The 23,908-nt window shown below is 32.4% G+C and overlaps 1 protein-coding gene across 12 annotated transcripts in view; it reads left to right on the top strand.

The window, feature by feature from the left end:
- The window catches only part of Rdl (Resistant to dieldrin), a 334,093-nt gene that overhangs the window by 156,488 nt on the left and 153,697 nt on the right, over nt 1-23,908 (top strand). For 9 of the 12 annotated variants that reach the window (XM_076765720.1, XM_076765716.1, XM_076765715.1 and 6 more), the window contains exon 3: nt 21,573-21,640. The exons of the other annotated variants lie outside the window; for them this stretch is intronic. In XM_076765720.1, coding sequence (XP_076621835.1) covers nt 21,573-21,640 — 68 coding nt within the window. The remainder of the gene's footprint in view (nt 1-21,572; nt 21,641-23,908) is intronic. 12 annotated transcript variants of the gene reach the window in all.

Genomic DNA, 23,908 nt, shown 5'->3' with positions numbered 1-23,908 from the left:
ACTTCGTTACTATTATGTTTTTCTAGATTGGTGTTTCTCAACATTTATGATGGTATCATCTACTTCTAATTAGAATCATTTAATAATTATATTTAAACATTTATTTCGGCAAACACTAAGAAATATGGAATTCATAGTAATTTATTAATTGCAACTATTAAACAGGTTAATTAGGTTTTAAATATGTAGCAAAAATTTGTTCTTACATATTTTATTTTTATACGTTCTATAAATATTCTTTAGTAATTTAATTATCAAGATTAAACATTATACTTATAATTTCCAATAATACAATAGTATATATATTTAATGACTACAAATGAAAAACACTAAAAACTTTTCTAATAAGAAATTAATTGTAAGATGAAACTGAACCGAATTAAGAAGAAATAAACATATCAATTTTTTCACATTATGTATAATACAAACTACGTTATCAATATGATCGATGTACTTACAAAATTAACATTATAACTCACAATAATAATAAGTCAATTTTTTCACATTATGTATAATACAAACTACGTTATCAATATGATCGATGTACTTACAAAATTAACATTATAACTCACAATAATAATAAGTATATGTTTCTTTCTGCTTCCTTTTTGTAAGATTATAATAATTATTACTTATACATAATTTTGTAAAAACTATCGTATATTAACTATATTTTCAATTAAAATTCTTAAAATAAAATATTAATTTATGCTCTAAATACCATAAAGAAGTCTACATTATTCGAGTTATTAAAACTAGTAGAAACTGCGACTCATGGTCAGACAGGCAATACACCATCATCACATTTTAATAAATCTCATCAATTTTCAATATTTTATGATCTTGAATGACCTTCACTTTATGTTTTTGAATTCGTCTGAATAATTGTTGCCAAACTATCAGGTAATATTTATAGCGTTTTGGTAAAAAAAATCAAGTTAATCTTGAGATATTTTTTGCATCGCCACTCAAAGAAAAAATATTTACTCGTCGAACTTAATAAGTTTTGCATATGTTCTTTTTTACACTTTTAAATGCTATGTATACACAGTGGTCTTGCCTCTTAAAATTTAAAATAGTAAAATTGTTGTTGATATTGTCCTTTGTTAATCGGTGTAGCGAATCGGTCCAGTACTCGAATCCACAAAGAGTAATCGGTGGTCCTCAATTCCCGCGATAAAGTCAAATTTTCGGCCGGTCCAGTGACGGCAGGGCGGGGCTGGGGCGCTTCGATAAAACTTGGATCGATGCTGGGACGCTGCACGGGTTGTCATGGGTTACCGTTAACGGCATCTCTGCTCCGACAACACTCCGCCACAGTTCTTTACCTTCGATTACAATTTCAACATTGATTCTGTCAGCCAACCGTCTCCGCTGTCACCGATCCAGCCACGAGGCAGTTATCGTGTTCCCGCATTTCTGCACCGCGATCGTCCGTGAGACAGACGCCGTTGTATTCTCCTCAAAGATCACGGCAGATATTCCATCTCGTGGAAACGAGTAACTTTTTCCTCGTAATTCATAGGAAAAACCGAGGACGTCCGATTAGTGGTTTCCAAAGGCACAGCAAACAAAGAAGTGTCTTATCAAAGGCTACCAATTGTATCATATTATCATAGACAAATAAAATGAACCGGTATCCGGGATGAGGCTTTTTATTATATCGGTGATACACAATAAATCGATAATAATTACTTCTATAAAAAAAAATATTTTCATAAATATATTAAAACGGTTAGTCTAGTATTGACTCTTCTTAAGGGGTCATTCATCTTCATGAATTTTTTTTAAAGCGAATATTATATCTAACGTTGTGATTTCTTTCTGTAGTTTATTTAACTACGTTTTAGTCAGACATTTACATTTCTTATACAGTTTTAAGTAATTCTTTTGAACTGTTATTTCGCTTGCAATAAACACATATTTAAAAATCACGTCTCGCTAGCGTAAATAACTAGAGCTCTCTGGGTGGTTTAAAACCAAAAAATTGGCAAGATTTTTAATTAGTAATAATTTATATTGAAAATTGGCAAAATGGCGAATGCTGAAAATGAAAATTCCGGAATTTTTTACCTTCTTTGGTACTTTTTTAATAAAAAAAACTATGCACTCAACATAAAAGTATAATTCTGTTACCGTCGAGAGATAGTAATGTATAGAATAATCTCTACAAATTTCAGAGCAATCGGAAATGTAGTTGTTGAGATTTTATCTACTCCAGGTGACAAAATTACGTTTCGAGAAAAACACATTTAAAGTTTTGTACTAAAATTATGAATTAAATTTGTAAAAACATTACTTGAAACAATACTTTAAATTTTTCTTTAAAAATTTAACAGTGCATTCTTAAATATATGTACTTTCAAAAAATGAAAAAAAAAATCAATTTTTTGAAATTATTACAGAGAAATGACTGTTTAAAGCACAATGCAGACGAGTGACTTGTTGTGACGCCATTATAAATCTGTTCTCACTGTTTTCAATTGGCAAAATAAGGAATATTTTCCCAAAATTCCTTTAAAAAATCAGGATTTTATCAATGATGTATTAAGAAATATATGATTCCATATACCGGGTGTTCGGCCACGCCTAGGAAAAATTTTAATGGGAGATTCTAGAGGCCCAAATAAGACGAAAATCAAGAATATCAATTTCTTGACTGAGATTTCGTTAGTTACTAAAAAATTAAATTAAAATTTCAAATCATTCTGAAAAAATTATTTTCGGTTGCAGGAGTCGATTACAATCATTTTTGGTCATTACACATACCCCCGAAATTCGACGCATTTTCATGAAAAAAATTCGAGAAGATGCCTAAATTTTTCGTCGAAAAAGAAAAACTTCGTATCGTTCTGGAAAAATTATGTTCGGTTGCGGGGGTTAATTACAATAATTTTTTGTGAATAAACCTACCCCCGAAATCGTGCGCATTTTCGAGAAAAAAATTCAATATGGGTGGAGCTTTAAATGTTAATAACTTTTTAACGAAGCCTCCATCAACAAATTGGTATTCTTGATTTTCGTCCTATTTTGACCTCTAGAATCTCTCATTCAAATTTTTTCCAAGGGTGGCCGAACACCCTGTATAACATTGTTTAGAATACAACATGAAATATCTTAGAAAATAAAATGTGCCATACCTGGAGGATACACTTTAAACCAGAAAACTAAATTAAATGCTTGAGCTTGATTACCAAGAAGTTTGACAAAAATGAGATAAATAAATTTCGAGACGGATGTGGTTGTTGCCACACTAAATCGTATTATATGTATACTGTTATAGTTTGGGAAAGGCCACCAGTGACACGAACGTATTTGATGTAGTTATTATTACTTTAATAATGCTTTAATATTACATAGTGTAACTTTTACGGAAATAAAAAGGCATGATGTTTCACCATCGAGTATTCGAACATTCCAGGCGTCGCGCGGGAAGTCCCATTCGGATAAGTCTAATAGATAGCGACACTGCATTCCTCAACATATACATTACTGAAATTAATTATGTGTATCATCATTCGAATATTTAACACGTTATCATTTCTATCTCAGTTAATATTAGTATTTGGAAAATACTGTTTAATATTTGACTAGGAATCAAATATTTATTGAGTGATGCTACAGGAATTACATTAGTGCGCCATTTTGGTTACATTCGGAAACAGTATCGTATAATTCAGTAATTAAAGGCCAGAGAGTTACTTAAGTAGTGCTACATGGACAAGAGTGTCTAATCTTGTTAAACAAATTTTCTCCGACCGTGACCTTGAATGACCTTGAATAATTATAGTCACTGAATTCCTAATGAAAGGGATTATCATTGTAGGTGTTTCAAGAAGGGTGATTCTATTTAAAAATATGAAGTTAGCCTTCATTTCTTTAAAAAAAATGACATAGAAAAAAAAATATTTATGGCATCGTATGAGCCCCATTGTATCAGTCAATTTTGTCCTCAAGACATTTGACGTATCTTTAAAAATAACATATATTTGAAGTGAAACGTTAGGTGACTCACCCCGTATACTTCTTTACAAAAATACAATACATAACAGTTTGATTTATATTAAAACAAACGGATTTATAGGTAATATAATAAATATTTGTGGGAATGTAGATCAGACATGTCATACTCATTTTGACCGAAGAAAGTACATTTACTTTAAAAATATTTTATAGCTCTTTCTCAAGTTACAACAACATAAGTTAATACTCTATCACATTATAAGCAAGCATATGTAGGATTAAAAAAGAAACAGTAATTTCCACGAAAATAAGCAAAAGTATACATTATTTATAAAAAGGTGTAGGTATATTAAAACAGAAGTTTTTATTTTAAATAACATTATTTTATTTTTGTACTATAATTGTACGTATTTTAAATACTGGAATATATTGCTATTTTTGTATTCATTATTAGGTGTTCTTCAAGGGAAAGTACACTCAATAACATTTTTATTTTATATAAAATATACGCAATACCAGTTTTTATACCAACTTTAAAATATTAAACGTTTGATTCTGTTTCAAACCAAAACCGAACTTCCGATCATCTTTAAGCAACTTTGATAAAGGTTGAGCAATCTTGGCGTAATTATAAATAAATTTTCTAAAATAACCCGTAGGGCCAAAGAAACTCGGTACCTATTTTTTATTTTTAAGTATCGGAAATTGTTCAACAATTTTAACTTTAAATAGTAGCGGACACACCTGACCGCTTTCTACAACATGTCCTAAAAATTCTATTTTTATATTTACAAACTGACATCTCTTCAATTCATCGTGTGACCATTGTCAGATGCTACCTTAGGGCTCTTCTCAATTTATCATACGCACCCTCATAATTTATTCCTGATATCGTTATGCTGTCTATATATCTAGGTAAAAGCAATTTTTCATTTCACAAAACATACAATATAAATAAAATATAAGACATAAAATATAAATAAAATACAAAACATAAAAAACTAACAGGGCTATTACAGAATCCAAAAAGGTTTTTCATAAACTCGTACTGCCCATCTGAAGTCACAAAAGATGTATATTTTCTACTATCCATGACCACTGGTACATGGAAAAATACGTTTTACAGATTAATCACTGAAAAAACTCACGCGTCCTCTAACAAGTCAATATAGTCCTCAATTAACAGCATTGGAGAACGGTCTCTCTAACTATACTTTGATTAATTTTTCTATAATGTCTACAAATGTGGTAGGAATCATCTTTCTTTGGGAGAATTATTACTGGACTAGCATACTCATTTATACTTTCCTTAAATTACCTACATCCAACCATATTTGTATTTTAATCAGCTAATATTTTCTTTTCTTTTGGGGCAAATCGTCGTGGTATGCTGGTAAACAGGATTATCATCTTCTATCTCTGAAACTACTTTTGTCTCGATTGGGGTTTCAAATTTTCGTACTAGGCTTACACACAGCAATCAGATTATGAATTTTGTCTTCATTCACGCTCCACAAACGTTAACTTTGTTGTGACTTACTGTATGAAGGGAGTAAGTGAGATAGCAAAAGGAAAGAAAAGAAAAAGAGAGGAGAACATTTTATCCTGGGCCTGCACTAGTGAACTCATCATTAAGGCAACCCTAGCAGGCCCTGCTTTAAACGCCAGGATGTTCAATGGTCGGGTGGGGAGCGTATATGTACCTAAAAGTAGACTGTCAGTCGAGCACTTGTGAGAGAGGTATAAAAGAGTTGAGCATATCCCTCTGCTGGAGAATGCGGGAAGTATCACCACACCTTCATCGCTCGCAGTCTAACAAATATTTCCTTGCTGTTTGATCTCCTTTTACCCCGAATCTTTCATGACGATGGGCTGTCCATTTTTCGTATATGAAAAACTAAATAATAATAAAACAACTATTTCTTCAAAATCCGTTATCCATTTCTTCATATCGAATTTATCATCGTCATCAGAAAAGTATGACTTCTTCAATGTCTTTAATCATGAATTTCGATTATTGGTTTCGATCTATGCTTACGAAATTGCCTATTTGTATCTCGAATCTGGTTGTCGTTTCTCTTCAATGTTGTCTTCGCCCATATTTTTCTCATTTTTCTTCACCTCACTGTCGTCTGTATCATTTTCACTAGAATTTTCTATCTCACTTTCATCGTCTTCCATCTGTTCTATGTGAAATTTCAATACGACTTTTAATTGTTCTTTATTTCCACCCTTCAGCCATATTACATTCATAGCTTCAACCACCTCTTTGGTAAATGGCGCGATTTATTTACCGATGCTGTCAGTAACTCTGCAATTTTTACGTGCCCAATCCTTCTGTGACTTCTTTTGCTCTTGTCGACTACCACTGTCTGACATCTCCGTTATTATAATAACGTTTGCAACTTTACGACTACTATTACAAGCACTACAACTTTTCTGGCGTTTATCTTTGTCGTCCATTCAGCGTGCAATCAACTTTTCGACACGTCGACACAACTTTTCACGTCCGCGAAACCCCGAATCGAAAAAAGACAACGATAAACGGTAAACACAAGCGCTTTATTTATTCGCCGCTACTTCGAACGTCCATTCATTTTCATTCCAAGCCTGATCCTACGCTGGGACAGTTCCAGATCCGACTTCTGACGTTGGCCACAAGCCACGGTGACCCGCGAAGGCATCCACAACTGCGGTTCCTTGCTCTTTTCCTGCGGGAGACAATGCTCTGGAATCCGAGACTCCGAAAAGTGTGCCACCCGCGAGAATTACTCTCTGAAAACAACCCCTATCAATTTCCTGGCTTCGTAGAGACGATCGATTTTCTTGGCATTCCATCTATGCAACTTCCAGAACCACAGAATGCTTCGAATGCTGATTAGTCCCTAAAAATCATGAGCATTTTCGAAACGCCTATAATTTCATCGGCATGCAGTACACAAAGATATCAACGATTACCTCATCGATAAATTGAATTCATTTTGAAATATTAACGTGTAGGATACAAGCTGAGTCAATAATACTGTAGATGCCAAACACAAATGTTTGGAAAACTGCCATAGGATCAGGACAATTTATTTGAAAGTATACAATTTAAGACAAGTAGGTTTATGAATGGGTTCGAAGTCTGTAGCATTCTGAATACAAAGTACCATCGATTTTTAGCTCGATGCAAACTATATAATATTTATCTATGTTTAAGGAGATATTCTTCTTGAAAACACCTTTTTTCAGTGCTATGTAAAAATTAAAGTAAAATGCAGTACGTGACCGAGAAACTTATCATTTTGTTCGTATATTCGTTCATGTTTCGAGAAAGTATAAATTTACATGCAAATGTCTCATGTATTTTTAATGTTGTTAACTGTTGCCTGCAACAGACGACGCAAAGTTTGCCATAATGACTGCCACGAGTCGTAGTTCTACAAAAAAAAATTGAATTTTTCAGAATTTTGTTGACGATCAGTTAATTCTTTCGTTTACATTATTCATTTCTTTAAGGTGAAATATTTAAAAGCTAAAATATTAGTTTGCTACTATAAATAATTATAATTTATGATATTAATTAGAATGTGTACAACAAGGAATTATATTTAGAAGCATATTTATGATTTCATATAGTATAGAATAAATTCATTCGTTTCTTGCAGATGTCGTTTCAAGTTCTTCGAATTATATCATGTTTTATATAAAACATATTTCTGTATCGAGAAGCTAAATTGTAAACCAAAAGATTTACTTAAATATACTACTCGAAATATCAGGAAATTATAAAAAGGCATTTTTAAATTTTTTCTAAAAAAAACAGTCGTTTCAATAGTTGATATTAATCGCAACGAGAACAAGATATTATACAGGGTTTTCGGCTACCCTTTGGAAAAAATTTCATGGGAGATTCTAGAGACCAAAATAAGACGAAAATTAGGAATACTAATTTATTAATTGAGACTTCATTAGAAAGTTATTAACGTTTAAAGTTCCTCCTGTAGAACTGCAATCTCGATACGTGATTCGTCGCGACAGGTTGGTCCTAGTGGTTCTCATTCACAAATCTGTAAGACTGTCGATACGTCAGTATGCTTCTTATTTGCAAAATATAATGTTTAGATCATAAATTTACTATACTAGGAAAAAAATAATAACATCATTATTTGTATTTATAAACGAATGAAACGAAATTGACATTTCGGAAAGTCGCTTTGGCATTAATTCTACAATTTTTTAACAATAATCTTCTTCTATATATATTACGTCATTCCTTTTCCAATCATAGCCATCAAAAACATATTATTTCTTAAATAATATTAATTATGCTAATTGGGATGATGAGTTTGACACCCTTAGAAACCCAAAAACATTATTCTACTATGTCATCTGTTACCCATATTTTTAAATTTAATCCAACGCAAACCCTTCAATATCTCGATTCGAACGTAAATGGACTTATGCTACTTTCAAAATAAATGGCTCAATAATCAAAAATTCCAAATCTGCCTTAATTTTTTCGAGTCAAATTATAAAACTTTCTTATTAGACATTCAGTTCCGTTATACTGGACCTTCCAAAATTTACACAGTCGGATTAATACTGTTGTATAAATCCCAAAAGAACTTTCAATGCTTGTCTTACTTTTAACGCGACATATACAGGGTGTTCGACCACCCCTGGGAAAAATATTAATAGGAGATTCTAGAGGACAAAATAAGAGAAAAATCAAGAATATCAATTTCTTGACTGAGGCTTCGTTGAAAAGTTATTAAAAAATTTCGAATCATGCTGTAAAAACTATATTTAATTGCAGATGTTAATAACAAAAATTTTTGGTTAATAGACATAACCCTGAAATCTTAACCAATTTCGAGAAAAAAATTCCTTACCTAAAATATAATTTCAGGACAAAAATGTCACTCCAAAATTTCACGCGTATCTTTAAAACGTTATAACTCCTGAATGGATTGAAGGATTTTAATGTTTCAAAATGCAAATAACGTGTATTTTAGTGACGAATGTGTAGAAACTCTAACAATATTGAAAAAGTTGTTCCTTAACCCCGTAAAGTGAAAAAAACCCCATCAAAATGGTTCAATTTTTAAACTGCCATAACTCCTACAATAGTGAATATATTTCAATGCAACTTTTTTCTGAAGCAGAACCCATAGGTACCTACAAAAAAGTATTAGCCAACTTTTCTGTAGAGCGTCAAACAAATTTATCAAAAATGGAAAACAAATTTTCAAGAAGAATCGACAAGGGGGGTAGCTGCTGAAATTTTTCGGCGCAATGAAAAATTACAAATCGTTCTGAAAAAATTATTTTCGATTGCAGGGGCAATTACAATCATTTTTGGTCATTAGATATACCCTCGAAATACTACTCACTTTCGAGAAAAAAATTCGAGGTGTGAAATTTTTCGACAAAATTAAAAAATTTCAAATCGTTCTGGAAAAGTTATTTTTGATTGCGGGGGTCAATTGCAATTGGATTTGGTGAATACACATACCCCCGAAATCCTACCCACTTTCTAGAAAAAAATTCAGTTCGGGCGAAACTTTAAATGTTAATAACTGTTTAACGAAGCCTCCTTCAACAAATTAATATTTTTGATTTTCGTCTTATTTTGGCCTCTAGAATCTCCCATTAAAATTTTTTTCCATGATGTTTTCAAACGTCTCGTTCTGACGTTCAATTCGAAAATTATCGAAATCGATGAGATACTACCTATTCCGAATAATTATCAAAAATTCCAAATCTGTCCTAATTTTTTCAAGCCAGATTATAAAACTTTCTTATTAGACGTTGAATTCCATTATACTGCACCTTCATAAATTTACACAGTTGGATTAATACTTGTTTGAAATTCCAAACATACTATATTGTAGGTCGCGTCATTATTTTCAAATATTACTTAAATTACTTAAATGCACGTAATTTGGTCATCTGCCATCTTTACCTTTACTACCTAGTTGATAATAGGAATTGCTGTACACTAAAGCCATAGCCATAGCGATAAAGCCATTAAGCCAGCGCATATTTAATTAGATTCAAGGGGTAATATGGACCCAGCTAACTGTCCTTTGGGACCGTTGACGACTACCCCCGTACAAACCCTCATTGGGTGGGATTCGTAGTTTCGGGAGAACTGACCCACGAGGGATGGATAAATTTCTGATTTGCGAATAAAATCACCTCTTATTTTTGAACTGGGTATTTAATCACGGAACAAACCCGAATGAGGTCAGTTACAAGAGAACAGTTACAAGAACATAGATTACAAGAGTATACAATACAGGAACATAGAGTTACAATAGAACAATTACAAGAGTTACAAGAATATAAGTTACAAGAGAATAGAATACAAGAATACAAAGTGAAAAAGAGTAAGAGAATGCAAGTTTGCAAGAGAATACATTTTCTGTTAATACGTGTATCGTTATATCTTTGTTAATAAATCAGTGTGTTTGTAAATATAAATTATAACTATCTATTTGCTATACAGGCTGTTCGACTACCTCTGGAAAAATTTTAATGTGAGATTCTAGAGGCCAAAATAGAACGAAAATCAAGAATACCAATTTGTTGATTGAGGCTTCGTTACAATGTTATTAACGTTTAAAGTTCCGCGTGTAGAATGGCAATCCGCGAACAACTGCGTACGCGTGATAATGGTTCTCACTCAGAAAACTGTAAGGCTGTCGATACGTCAGTAAGTAGAGTTTCTCATGCTGAGTGAGAACCACTATCGCCTGCACGCAGCTGTTCGCAGATTGCCATTCCTCAGGCGGAACTTTAAACGTTAATAACTTTTTAACGAAGCCTCAATCAACAAATTGTTATTCTTGATTTTCGTTCTATTTTGGCCTCTAGAATCTTACATTAAAATTTTTCCCATTGCTGGCCGAACACCCTGTATAAATCAGCTCCATGAACTTTGTGAGAGCAACAATACTCGTGTATAAATCCCAAGAGAACTTTCAGTGCTCGTGTTACTTTTAACGCGACATACATATGTTAGTATCGGCCGTTCTCCGTGATCGTTTCAAACGTCTTGTTCCGGCGCTCAATTCGAATTGCCGATATCTACGGCTCGGTAACGCCGCGAAGAGCTGAGACCGTAGATTTACCAGGTCCGTGAAAGCACGTATGTAGTCTTAACATTTAAAATTTAGATGGCTTTCGGACATTACCAGGGGTATCCTACATCCAGTGGATAAACAGAGCTCCATGGTTCCTTCGACTAACGGCCCTTCATTCGATATTCTTCGGAGCACCGAAGGATTTCCAACGCGCGTTTTCTCCCGCGGCCGTGGTCTACATAAAAATGACGAAATACGTGCCAGGGAAACTCAATGCGCGTTTCCATCGTCTTAAGCGATGCCATGCCGCGTACGTATGTACATATACGCTCACGAGCAAACAATTCGATTGATGGCGACGCGTAATTCAATATAGTTCAAGGACTCAGTGCAACGATGTTCGTGAACCTTCGAGTGTACGTAAAACGACGGATCGATAGACGGTATAAAGATTCATTAGCTACGAGAATCTCGGGAGAGAGTATTTGCAATAATTCAAGAAGCTATCTATTCATATCGTTCGACTCGGATCAATTTTTTTCAAAATAATAATTACCGTGGGCGTAAAAAGTGTTCGTACAGTGACTAATTACGACTAAAATGCTGAATAATACTGTTTATTATTCTTGATTGAAGTATGTTCATTTTTCTTGATACTTATATAAACAGTATAAATATTTCTTTTGCTTATTTGATATTGTTTTACAGACTTTGGAGAATACATGTAACACGTTTGATAAACATTATTATTCAGCATTTTAGTTGTTATTAGTCACTGCATGAATACCTTTTACACTCACTGTGTAACGTTTGTCACGCTAAATTAAAAGATTGGATGAACGATTTTCAACTATCATTCGCTAAAATTTCACTCGCAAGGAAAGTATATATTTTTGTTTGATTAAAAAAACAAGTAATAATTTTATACCATTTCTACTGAGAATTAGCAGCAAAGGAACCACTATGCGTTTAATGATATGTGAAAAGAAATTTGTCCTCGTTTTATGAAATGTCCTTTTCTATTTCTAATATCTTATAACAAAGAAGTAGCATTTAAAAATGATTTAAAATTTGAAACAGTAATTGGTTATTATTTTTTTTATTTTCTATACATTTAGTTTTAAAGAAATATTTGAGGTCATCGCCGTTTTAATACGTCTTGCATGCAAGGTCGAATAAAAAAAAGGCATTAAATCGTTTTCCAAGGTTTCAAGCCACGGTCTATTCTTGTTCTTGATATTGTTCAATGCAGAGGAGGCGGTTTCAAACAAATATGAAATGCTAGAATTAGTTTGTTTTCGTTAAATTACAAAATTCGTTTGATATTGCAAGAAAAGAAGTCTTGAAATTTAATAGTGCATTGAGAAAGTATACAGATTTAGTCAGAACTTGATGATTGGAGCATTCTTAATATGTGGAGATAAATTAAAGAAATGTAAATTAGATAAATAAATGAAAAATCCATCTCTGCAACATATTCAGCCAATCAGGACTTTGAAACAAAGGAATAATGTAATCGAATTTATAGGAACAGTAGAAGAAACGAAGAGACAGATTTAAAACACATTGAATCAGAAAAGATAGTTAGGAACACATTGTGTTATGTATACAGGGTGTTCGGCCACCCCTGGAAAAAATTTTAATGGGAGATCCTGGAGGCCAAAATAAGACGAAAATCGAGAATACTAATTTGTTGATGGAGGCTTCGTTAAAAAATTATTAACAATTAAATTCAAAAATTACAAATTGTCCTGGAAAAATTATTTTCGGTTTCGGGGGTCAATTACAATCATTTTTGGTCATTATATATACCCCCGAAATCCTACCTATTTTCGAGAAAAAAATTCGAGTAAATTCGAGTAAGTTTTGGGTGAAAAAAAAGACTTTCGAATCGTCTTGGAAAAATTATTTTTAGTTGCAGGGGTCAATTGCAAGTATTTTTGGTCAACAGACATACCCCCGAATTCCTACTCACTTTCGAGAAAAAAATTCCTTACCGAAAATATAACTCCTGGCCAGAAATGTCTGCCCGAATTTTCATGCGAATCTTTAAAACGTCATAACTTCTGAACGGATTGGACGATTTTAATGTTTAAAAAAGCAAACGACGCGTATTTTAGTGTAGAATATGTAGAAATTCTAAAAATATTGAAAAAGTTGTTCTTTAACACCATAAACTGGCAAAAACCCCATAAAAATGGTCCAATTTTCAAACAGCCATAACTCCTACAATTGTGAATATATTTCAATGAAACTTTTTTCTGAAGTAGAGCTCATGGATACCTACAAAAAAGTATTAGACAACTTTTCTGTAGGGCGTCAAATAAAATTATCAAAAATGAAAAACTAATTTCTAAGAAAAATCGACAAGGGGGGGGGGGGTAGGTGCCTAAATTTTTCAGCGGAAAAAAAAATTTCTAATTAATTCTGAAAAAATTATTTTCGGTTGCGGGGGTCAATTACAATCATTTTTGGTGAATAGATATACCCCCGAAATCCAACCCACTTTCTAGAAAAAAATTCGAGAATGTGTGAAATTTTTCGACGGAAAAAAAAAATTTCAACTCGTTTTGGAAAAATTATTTTCGGTTGTGGGGGTCAATTACAATCATGTTTGCTGAATAGACATATCCTCGAAATCTTGCGCATTTTCGAGAAAAAAATTCAGTACGGTCGAAACTTTAAACGTTGATAACTGTTTAACGAAGCCTTCATCAACAAATTGGTATTCTTGATTTTCGTCTTATTTTGGCCTCTAGAATCTAGGGGTGGCAGAACACCCTGTATAGTAGGATATTAGTTTCCCGTGGACAGTGTTTTACACACTAATTTCCTGTCAATGTATACAAAATGAAAATGTGTACAATCGGGGTAGGTTAAATCAACTTTTTCTTCGTCAGATTTATTTCAATTGTTAGTTGTCCTTTTTTCCGAGTTTCTCTTTTTATTATTATGATAAATGCTTACTTCAGTGGCTTTTCCCTAAAACTGTTTGTTTTGTTTTCACAGAAAGCTGCATCAAATTTTTATAAAGAAATATTTCTTAAAAAAAAAATAGACAGATTTAGGGCAAAACACTAAAGTAAATATTTACCACTATTATTTTTTCTCGTATTTTTTGTTTATTTAAAGCATGTTCTCGGGTCTGATTCGTCACCAGAGGCAAGCCATACCAACGCATTTCAATTAACTCAATACCACGTTCGTTCACTGCGTTTTGCAACGCGTACGCGGAACTATCATTATGAAATATGTGTCCCATATGGGACATTCGCTGGCTATAGGGGTTTAAAAACATCCCAGAAATGGAAATGAAGATATATGGTTGAAACGGTGGACGATACCGCTGGCAGTGGCGTTATTTACGAGTCAACTTTATCGCGGAAAACGTCGGCTCTTGCTATTTCTTTCTGTTACCCAGCCATCTTGTTCTCATTCTTTACTTCATTCTTCAACTCCTCCAACATCGGACCATTCCATCCTTTTGTTTTTTAATAAACTTCTAATGGTAATGCCGGCCATGAGACTATCGAGCGTCTAAATAGTCACCAATTCGTCGATAAAACTAGGACGGTTTCTATTTCGATGCACGGTGCATTACTAATTATTAATTATAAATAAAGGTGTTGTATTTAACAAAGAATAGAAGTAACAAAGAATAGTTTAACATTTGTATTGAACAAAGAATAGAAGTATAGAACTACTGGATCTCTTCTACCGCGTGTAAGTTTGACTACTTATTTTACAGGTATTTTCACTAATATGATTTACCAAAGAAATGTTTTAAACAAAAATTAGTAATACAACGAAGAATCATAAAACTTACGATAGTACCACTTTCAGCAGAACAGTGAATGCCCGAAATATAAATGAAAACAATTGGCGAATAGTAAAAGTATATAGTAAATTGTCATAAACCTAGTCAACTTATCGTTAGTATGAATTCATCGTAACATGTAAAACTACATTATTATTATCGTTGTATTTGTTTAATAAACATATTAGTTTAATAGCCTTACTCTAATTTTGAATATATAATTTGATAGAAATAAAATAATTTTCTATGTTAACGTTTCTATTGTCGTGCCCATATTTTTGAATTCAAGGTCATCTCAAGATCATAGTATAGTAAATCATAGCAATTATTTTGATATCAGTTACACCTTTATAATTGATAAATAATTTTTATTGAATAAATCATTTCTTGGACATCTTTAAACATGTTTTTACAGAATGACGGAAATCCTTCAAAAATGGCGATTAAACTTAAAGGATATATCCTGTATATAGGGTGAACCACATAATTTCTTCGCCCTTTTTATTTTTATTATTAGTAGAAAACTGTCATTGTTGAGCATTCAATATGATAACATTAGATTTTTGAAACATCTTTGTTTTTCTAATTTTATCAGTCTACTTTTCATTTGTTTTCTTCAACTTTTAAGCGAGCTGATTTCGTTTATATTGATGGAACAACGTTTTCAAAGTATACTTGTAGTTTTTGAGATATCAGGATCAATGTCTAATACTTATACCTTTTCCCTCAACGTATAATCTTAGAATTAAAAATATAAAAGTTTTTTCATAAATAAAATGTATGTAATAAAATATACAAGGTGAACAACACACCTTGTTCACCCCTATTACGGTTATTAGCAAATCGATCAAAATATTATTGTTTGCGCCATTTTCTTTTTATTTTTCAAACTCACTTTTGTTTATTTATGAATAATCCCAAAATTTACGAGCTGTTACAACATGATTTTAAAGTGATTTTACGATATATATTCTGATATATACATATTCTGGCGATATAAATTTTGTTCAAAAGGTCATTTGAAGTTCACGATCCTTCAGCTCGTTGATTTCGCCTCAATGCCTGCTATATGATAAATAACAAGAATCACATGGTAGTATATAAAAGAAAAGGTGACTTTAAAAGTGACTTAGAAAAAGAAGACGCTAAAAAAATGTAATGTTATAACCTTCATGGACCTTTTAACCTACGCTATTAATGACAAAAATATTTTGATCAATCTATCAGTACCAAAAATTATAAGTGAATAAATTACACGGTTTATCCTTCAGTAGTAATATTCGTGAATATTATAAACGTGTAATATCGCGGATTTGTAAATTTAACACTAAACCTACCGCCACTTCATATACACCCATTCCTACCATGACCAGTCAAATGACCAATCTTTCTTTTTCCCCTTTACGAGGCAACGTACTTCTAGTTTTTACATTATATGTATAGAAACTTGTGTTTTGATGTTTATTCGTAAGATGTTCTTTTCTTTTATGTGAAACAATTTTTTAACATTCATCGGATAGAAGATAAAACGTCCTTGAAAACGAATTTTGTTCCAAGTCGATATCGTAGTTAGTTCTAGAGAAAACAACTATTTAAGAAAAAGTGCTGGCTAATAATTAAGCAAACATCCTGTATTTAAATTCATTTTCAATTAAATAAATAATTTATGGTCCAGTTTTATCGTACACTAGTCGTACGATCAGTAGGAATTGCTGAAATTTCTTTGGGTATGTGGCGTCAAAGTAAATGTGAAAATAAACATAGAAGATAGCAAAAATTATAGTAGGTGATATGATCATTAGGTAGAGGATGAAATACCCTTTAAAACGAGCGTTCGAACAATTCGATAGCGTAATTAGTTCCGGAGATATAGCAATTTCTGTTTCAAGTCGAGAATCGAAGTGAATGTCAAAATAAACATAGAAGATAACATAAATAATAATAATTGATATATTCATCGGGTAGAGGATGAAAAGCCCTTTAAGATGAGCGTTCATAGAGTCCAAGTTTTATGATTGATTTAATAGTTGAGTCGACACTATATACATTTTGTATGAAATAATGAAAAATTTAATATTAAAATGACTATTCTACATCCAGGATCTAGAAACAATTATTTACACTTCTTTGGGCGCATAGAGTCGAAGCAGATTTTTAAATAAACGCAGAAGACAGCATAAATAATAATAGTTGATGTACCCATCGGATAGGGGATGAAACCCCCTTTAAAATGAAATTTGTTTCAAGTAGATAGCGTAATTAGTTCCGGAGATATGACAATTTTTGTTTCAAGTTGAGCGTCAAAGTAAATGTGAAAATAAACATAGAAGATAGCATAAATTATAATAGTTGTTCCATTCATAGGATAGGGGATGAAATGCCCTTTAAAATGAGCGTTCATTCAAGTCGATAGCATAGTTAGTTCCGGAGATATGACAATTTTTGTTTCAAGTCGAGCGTCAAAGTAAATGTGAAAATAAACATAGAAGATAGCATAAATTATAATAGTTGTTCCATTCATAGGATAGGGGATGAAATGCTCTTTAAAACGAGCGTTCGAACAAGTCGATAGCTTTATTAGTTCCTGAGATATAGCGATTTTAATTTCAAGTCGATGCGGTGGCTAGTTTCGGAGATACGAGGGTCTGAAGCGTTTGTTTACGTTTCATTCGGATCAATGGACTCGCGCGCGTGACAATAGTAAACAGTGCGTAGTAAATTCTTGGAAATACTACTACTTCCTAGTCACGTGACTGTCTCGACTCACGCGCGACAAGGAGGTACGACGCGACGCGTCAGACGGAGACAGAGATAGTCGAATTAAGAAAAATACCCTTTTACATAAATTACGATATCTCGAAAACGGTAAGTCCGATTGACAAAAACCAAAAGCCATTTTAAAGGGGAGGCCTTGCCGCTGCCAACAGTGGCTCAATTATTAATAAATCACTAATAGTTTATGAACTGCACACATCTAAAATTTTTGGTATTTTTAATACGCGTTAATAGGCTTTCGTTAGGCGGAGAGTCAGACGTAGCGGAATTTAAAAAATTACGATTGTCTTTACACGATGATATCTCCTAAACGGAAAGTCAGATCAAGGAAAACCAAAAGCCATTTTAAAGGGAAGGCTTTGCCGCTTCTAACAGTGGTTCAATTATTAACAAAACACTAGTAGTTTCGGAACTGCACGCGTCTAAAGTTTTTAGTATTTTTAATGCGCGTTAACAGCCTTTTCTAAGACGGAGAGCGGAATTTAAAAAATTACCTTTTACATAAATTACGATATCTCGAAAACGGAAAGTCGGATCGACAAAAACCAAAAACCATTTTAAAGGGGAGGCCTTGCCGCTTCTAACAGTGATTCAATTATTAATAAAACACTAGTAGTTTCGGAACTACACGCGTCTGAAGTTTCAAAATTTTTAATACGCGTTGTTAGACTGTTTTAAGACAGTGCAAACTAAAGATTCTCTCCTTTCGTCTCTGTTATACATATATTTCTTATTTACATCGGAAGTTAACCGAAATTTGGTACCAAATTTTGCCCAGTTATTTACAAAAAAATAGAAATCATTAAACCGGTCAGATGACCGGTCGTGGTAGGCAAGACAGACTACATATTTTTCTTAGAAAACAAGCAATAAGAGTAGAAATGAATGTTGTAAAATTCATTGTACGTATACTATAAGAAATATCGTGAAGTTAAAATGCGCTAAAATAATATTGTGTGTTAGAAATTTCAACGAAATTTTAAAAACGGTTATTTGACCGGTCGCGGTAGGTTTAGTATTAAGTGCCAGCTGAATAAACGAGGAATTGATTGATTGTTTTATTATGATTAATTACACAAGTCATTGAGCGCCATTTTTTGGGATATATTGATCACTAAATCACCGGTAAACATATCTGGGCCATTTTTCCCGCAGACGTGCAAAAATATTACGCTAAACAGATTTCCTGAAATTGTTGACACCATTTTTATTTTTATCGTAGAATTAGACTTTGGGTAATCTTTGATAATATTACCATTGACTTTAAATGTAATATATGTTAACACCATTGCTCTTTACATTGAGAGTACATAGTGAAATTATCAACTTCTACAACATTTATGTATGTGCAAAAGTATAGTTTTCGGAATTAGTAAAAGATATACAGTTTGGCACTTGCTAGATATTGTATTTATCTAGTATATTAGTATATTTAATACCGATGTTTTCACTACTACAGTTATTTCTCGAATAACGTTGTTTTCAGAAAAACGGATTTGGTTTTATACTGTTGAAAGCATAAAACATAAACTGTGGGCTAAACTATACATTGTAGTTTGTTTTTAGATGGAACGAGGAGCTAAGGGAGGGATACAAAATTTTACTCAAATTTTCAATTGCACGGGTAATTGGATAGTTCACATTAGTATGCATATAGGGTGATCCATTGAGATCTGCCACCTTATTACTTGAAAATCATTTCTTCTGTAGAAGAATGTTTCCAACGCAAATTCAAAAGTATGAAATGATGTATACATTGGTATAATTATTTTTGTTCTATATTGCATTTTTATCGAGATTTGATCACTTCGAATTTTTTAATTATTACGTGACAAATTTGACTCTACTATTGGAAAGGGTATATCAAATTAAGAAAAAAACTATAAGGCAATATGCATTAAAAATCCAATATTTACCAAAGTATTAAGTAACTTACATGTATGTTCAATAAGAAAACAATAGAATGTAAACGATAAACACACGATTTCAATGCCAATGAAAGTTTATTGTAATTGATTTATCCCTTGTAACATTTTTATCAATGTAGTATGTACACAATGAATATACACGCGTGTGTTGATCAGAATAAGCAATATTTTGATCATCATCTATATTGAACATAAGTTAATCAATATCTCGATAAGTATTGAATTTTGCACGTATATTGTTTATACTTTTTTACATTGTTTTAGATATTTTTTTCAGTAATAGAGACAAATTTTACATATTTTGATCAAAAAATTCAAAATGATCTTCAAATCCCGATAAAAAAGCAATATAGGAAAAAACTAATCATATCAGCATATACATCACTTTACATCCTATGATTTTGTTTGAAACATTTTTTTACAAAAGAAAAAATTTTCAAATAATTTAGGTGATAGATTCTGATGTACCACTTCGTAGTATTCACCCTTCTTCAAGGTTTCAAAACCTTGTGTATGAAATTTGGTAAAAGTTCTGAAGATCGGAATTTTATAAGCAGACTACGATGTTTATACATTTATGTGAAATTTTAATTCTCAGAAAACTATAGAATGCACTTAATATACAAAAATATAAGAAATACTTAAAGTGAGATACGAATTATTATATTTAGGGGTTGAAGAAATACTTAAAGTAAGATACGAATAATTACATTTAGGAGTTGAGACAACCCTCTATGAAGCTCCCATTTCATTAATTCTATGAATAAAAATTTGAATTTGCATAAAGATCCACAGTCTACTTATAAGGAATGTTCTTTTTAGAGAGACATCAATTAATGGAGCTTACATGGTCTCTTAATTATATTGAACGACCTTGAGAGACAACTCATTGATGCACCTTTTAGAAGACCATACCTTTAAAACGCCTTCAGAACCTTTTACTTATTTATTTCCAAAAAATATAGTTTTTTCACATAGTACCTCGTACAATATATGAACAAGGAAAACAAAACAAGTACAGTATTTATTGAAAATATAAATATGCTTCCAAGATCATTTTGCAAACTTCAGAAGCACAGATCATAAATCTGCTAGTTGGATTCATTAGTGAGGCTTTTATCTGATGGACCAAATCTCAAACACGATTAACAATTTGACCAACTTCTTAGTTTAATGATCTTGACTCATATTTTACTAGTACAAAATAGATCTTCGCGTTTAGTGACGAATATTTAAACTGATTTTGCAATTATTCATTGCAAAGGACAGAAATATTTGGATTTAATGTTTGTTTCCACAAATGAACATCATTTCTCTCTTTGTTTTTTTTTCTCCTAGGAATTGTTTTTGAATGATTCATCATTTAAATATGATTCATCACAAAACACCAAATGATTGTATTCTTAATATTGATGATTATTGTTTATATCTTACATTCAAACGTATTTTATTAAACTTTTTTCGTGAAAAATAATTATTTTTCTTGTGTTACAACGTGTTCTATAATTAGGACACTGTCATCCAGAAATATTTCCTAATATCAATACTTGTGGAACGTAAAGTAACAAACAATAATAGTGTAAGCTTCTACAATACATCCAGCGGTGAATATTTGGACTCGAACGAAACCGAGACTCGATTCTGCCGTGCGACGATCAATGTTTCAGCACTGCCGCGAAGAATCGTTGTAGTTGCGAAACGATACGTATAACCAAGCACACGTAACGAAAAAAGAACCATAACCGGTGGTCCTCTAATTGAGAGCAGTTATCACTTTCAGCGATCCATCCGGCGTAGCGATACGATAAAAAAAAAGAAAACCCCTAACATTCTACACTCACAGTAAATTCACGAAAAACGAAAAGAAAAGCAAAAAAAAAAAAATGTATTTAGAGAGTAATGCGAATGTTAATGATAATTCGATGATCAATGAACAAAAAAGCCATAGTCACCCTATCGTGTAACATGTCCGCGGCCGGAAACGGCCGACTCAGTCTGACTAACCTTCGATTTCAGGTCCTCCTGTCGAGGTGGGCGTCACCATGTACGTCTTGAGTATCAGCTCGCTATCCGAAGTGAAAATGGTACTACCTCTAGGTCTTACTCAGTCATTACGCTGAAAATCGATTACTGATCATTCCAATCGTTTGACTAAAAACATCCCCCACCCGTTTACCTGAGCAACCACTTCTTAGTGCCCGTGTATTTGAAAGAACGATCACCGTCGATCGTTACTACCACAATCTAATGTACATACGACACAATGCACAAACACGCACACATACACGCAACAGAGAAATATATATGCAAGAGGGACTCGAAAACGTATACAAACAATATAACAGACACACGCGAGCACACTTGTTCTCGATGCATGCACGCGCACAGGAACGCACCGAGTTCCCACAGTCTCGATGTTTCTTTGTGTTCCATTCCGCTGGTACGATATTCGCGAGAAATTGAAGACCCGTTATTTTTCCAATATTTTTCTTCTCTGCCTGCGAAACCACCCGGAAACGATGTTTAGCCCCGGGATCTCGAGCCCTCAGAAACGTCACGGAATATCTCAGCCCTCAAAGGAGACTCTCGACGCGTCTACGCAGAAGTCCAATAATTAATTCTGTTTGTGGGGAATTATGACACACCAAATGTACCCCTAACTCCCTCTCTTCAAGTTTCTAGTTGTCGTGCGGATGAAATGCTAGATAGTATTATTAAAATAAATCACCGATCAACAGATTGTTTATTAAGTACGTCTAATTGCTTTTCAATACCTTTGTATGTATAATCTTTAAACAATTGTAAACTACATAACTTAAAACTTGTAGTACTTACTTTCGTAACTTCGTTAAAATTTATGAAGCCTATTCAAATTTATTTTCTTTAACATTTCAACTTGAGAATTAATTCTTTTAGTTCCATTGTTAAAAGTTCTGTCCCCCATATATGGGTGACGTGGCAGTCAAAGTGTTAAATAAAATTTGTTGAACTGTTGACAAAATATTGACTCACATCAAAGATACTTATCATCTGTATATACAATATATTTATTGTGTTATCTGGCAGAAGCTGTTTACAATATTAATTCTGGAAACATCATAATAGTTCTTATTTTGAGTATCTTGCAAATTTTGCGTTGTATGACAAGTACCACGTGGTACAAATAAAGCGTTACAAATTGTATTTCTCAGAAACCAGTAAAGATGTCGACTTTTTGTTTTTTTCTTTTACTAAATGATCCAGGATGGACTTTCTTTTCATAAAAATAAATTTTTGTCGAGGTGACTTAGAAGGAATAAGGTAGGTTCTTACTTGGATAGTTTTTGTCAAACTAAATAACAATTACATAAATTATTTCTTTTGTATTGTTTTGTATAGTTATAGAAGCGAAAAATTAAAATTATTAAAAGTATTTTGCACTATCTGTGTGCTTAGCAATGCCTGAACTATCTACAAAAAAAAATATTAACATTTAAAACAAATCTAAGGTTGCCCAAAAAGAATTTGTTGCATATAGAAAGATAAGCTGCCCCTGGTTCAGTTAATTATAAACAAATGAAGTTAATGTCTTCATTCGTTTCTTATAACACTTTATTTGTACAACACAACGTACAAAAGTTGCGTAGGTTCAGTACGATTATTGGCTGAGGTATGATTTCTGTTTTAGATACAAAGATTTCAGAGATTTAAAGATCAATTTTTATTTTTGAAATAGAATATTTTATTTTCTCTGTCTCGACTTGATCGAGTATCGAATTTAGAGCAAAAAAAATATTAATTAATCTTTTGTCCCTAAACAAAATAGTTAAAGGAATATTAATTTCGTTTCTGGAAAATCTGTCTCGCATACAGATCAAAGAATCAATCTTTATATTTTATAAAGACTTAATTAGAAAAGATTTCTATCGAACAGCAGTGTTTACGTATAAATGCTATTAAGTTTAGGACAATTAAAGATTAATACAAGTTAACTCACAACAAATTTTGGTACTCAATCGAGTTATGACATACAAAATTGTACGTTCTATTTAAAAAATCGAAGTCGACCTTCACCTCTCTACTAATTTTAAAGAAAAAGATTTTATATGTCGTCCAAAGATTTCCTCCCTTCATTATTCTAAACCGTGTAACTGTTCTACGTAACAATTTTTTACACAACGTATAATTTACGAATTATTCAAGGTGAGCATGTTAAGTATCACATTTTGGATATTTAATTAATTACAGCCTAGCCTAACCTAAATACAACTAAGTATGAAATATCAATGTTCTATCAACAGCTACACAGCATTTAAAGTTTATAAAAGAATATAAATCCAATGAATAATTTATTATGCTATATCATTGCATTT

This window comes from Colletes latitarsis, chromosome 5, assembly GCF_051014445.1.
Source record: "Colletes latitarsis isolate SP2378_abdomen chromosome 5, iyColLati1, whole genome shotgun sequence".
Classification (NCBI taxonomy): domain Eukaryota; kingdom Metazoa; phylum Arthropoda; class Insecta; order Hymenoptera; family Colletidae; genus Colletes; species Colletes latitarsis.
The sequence above is the reverse complement of the archived record's forward strand: the minus strand, read 5'-3'. Positions and strand labels throughout refer to the sequence as shown.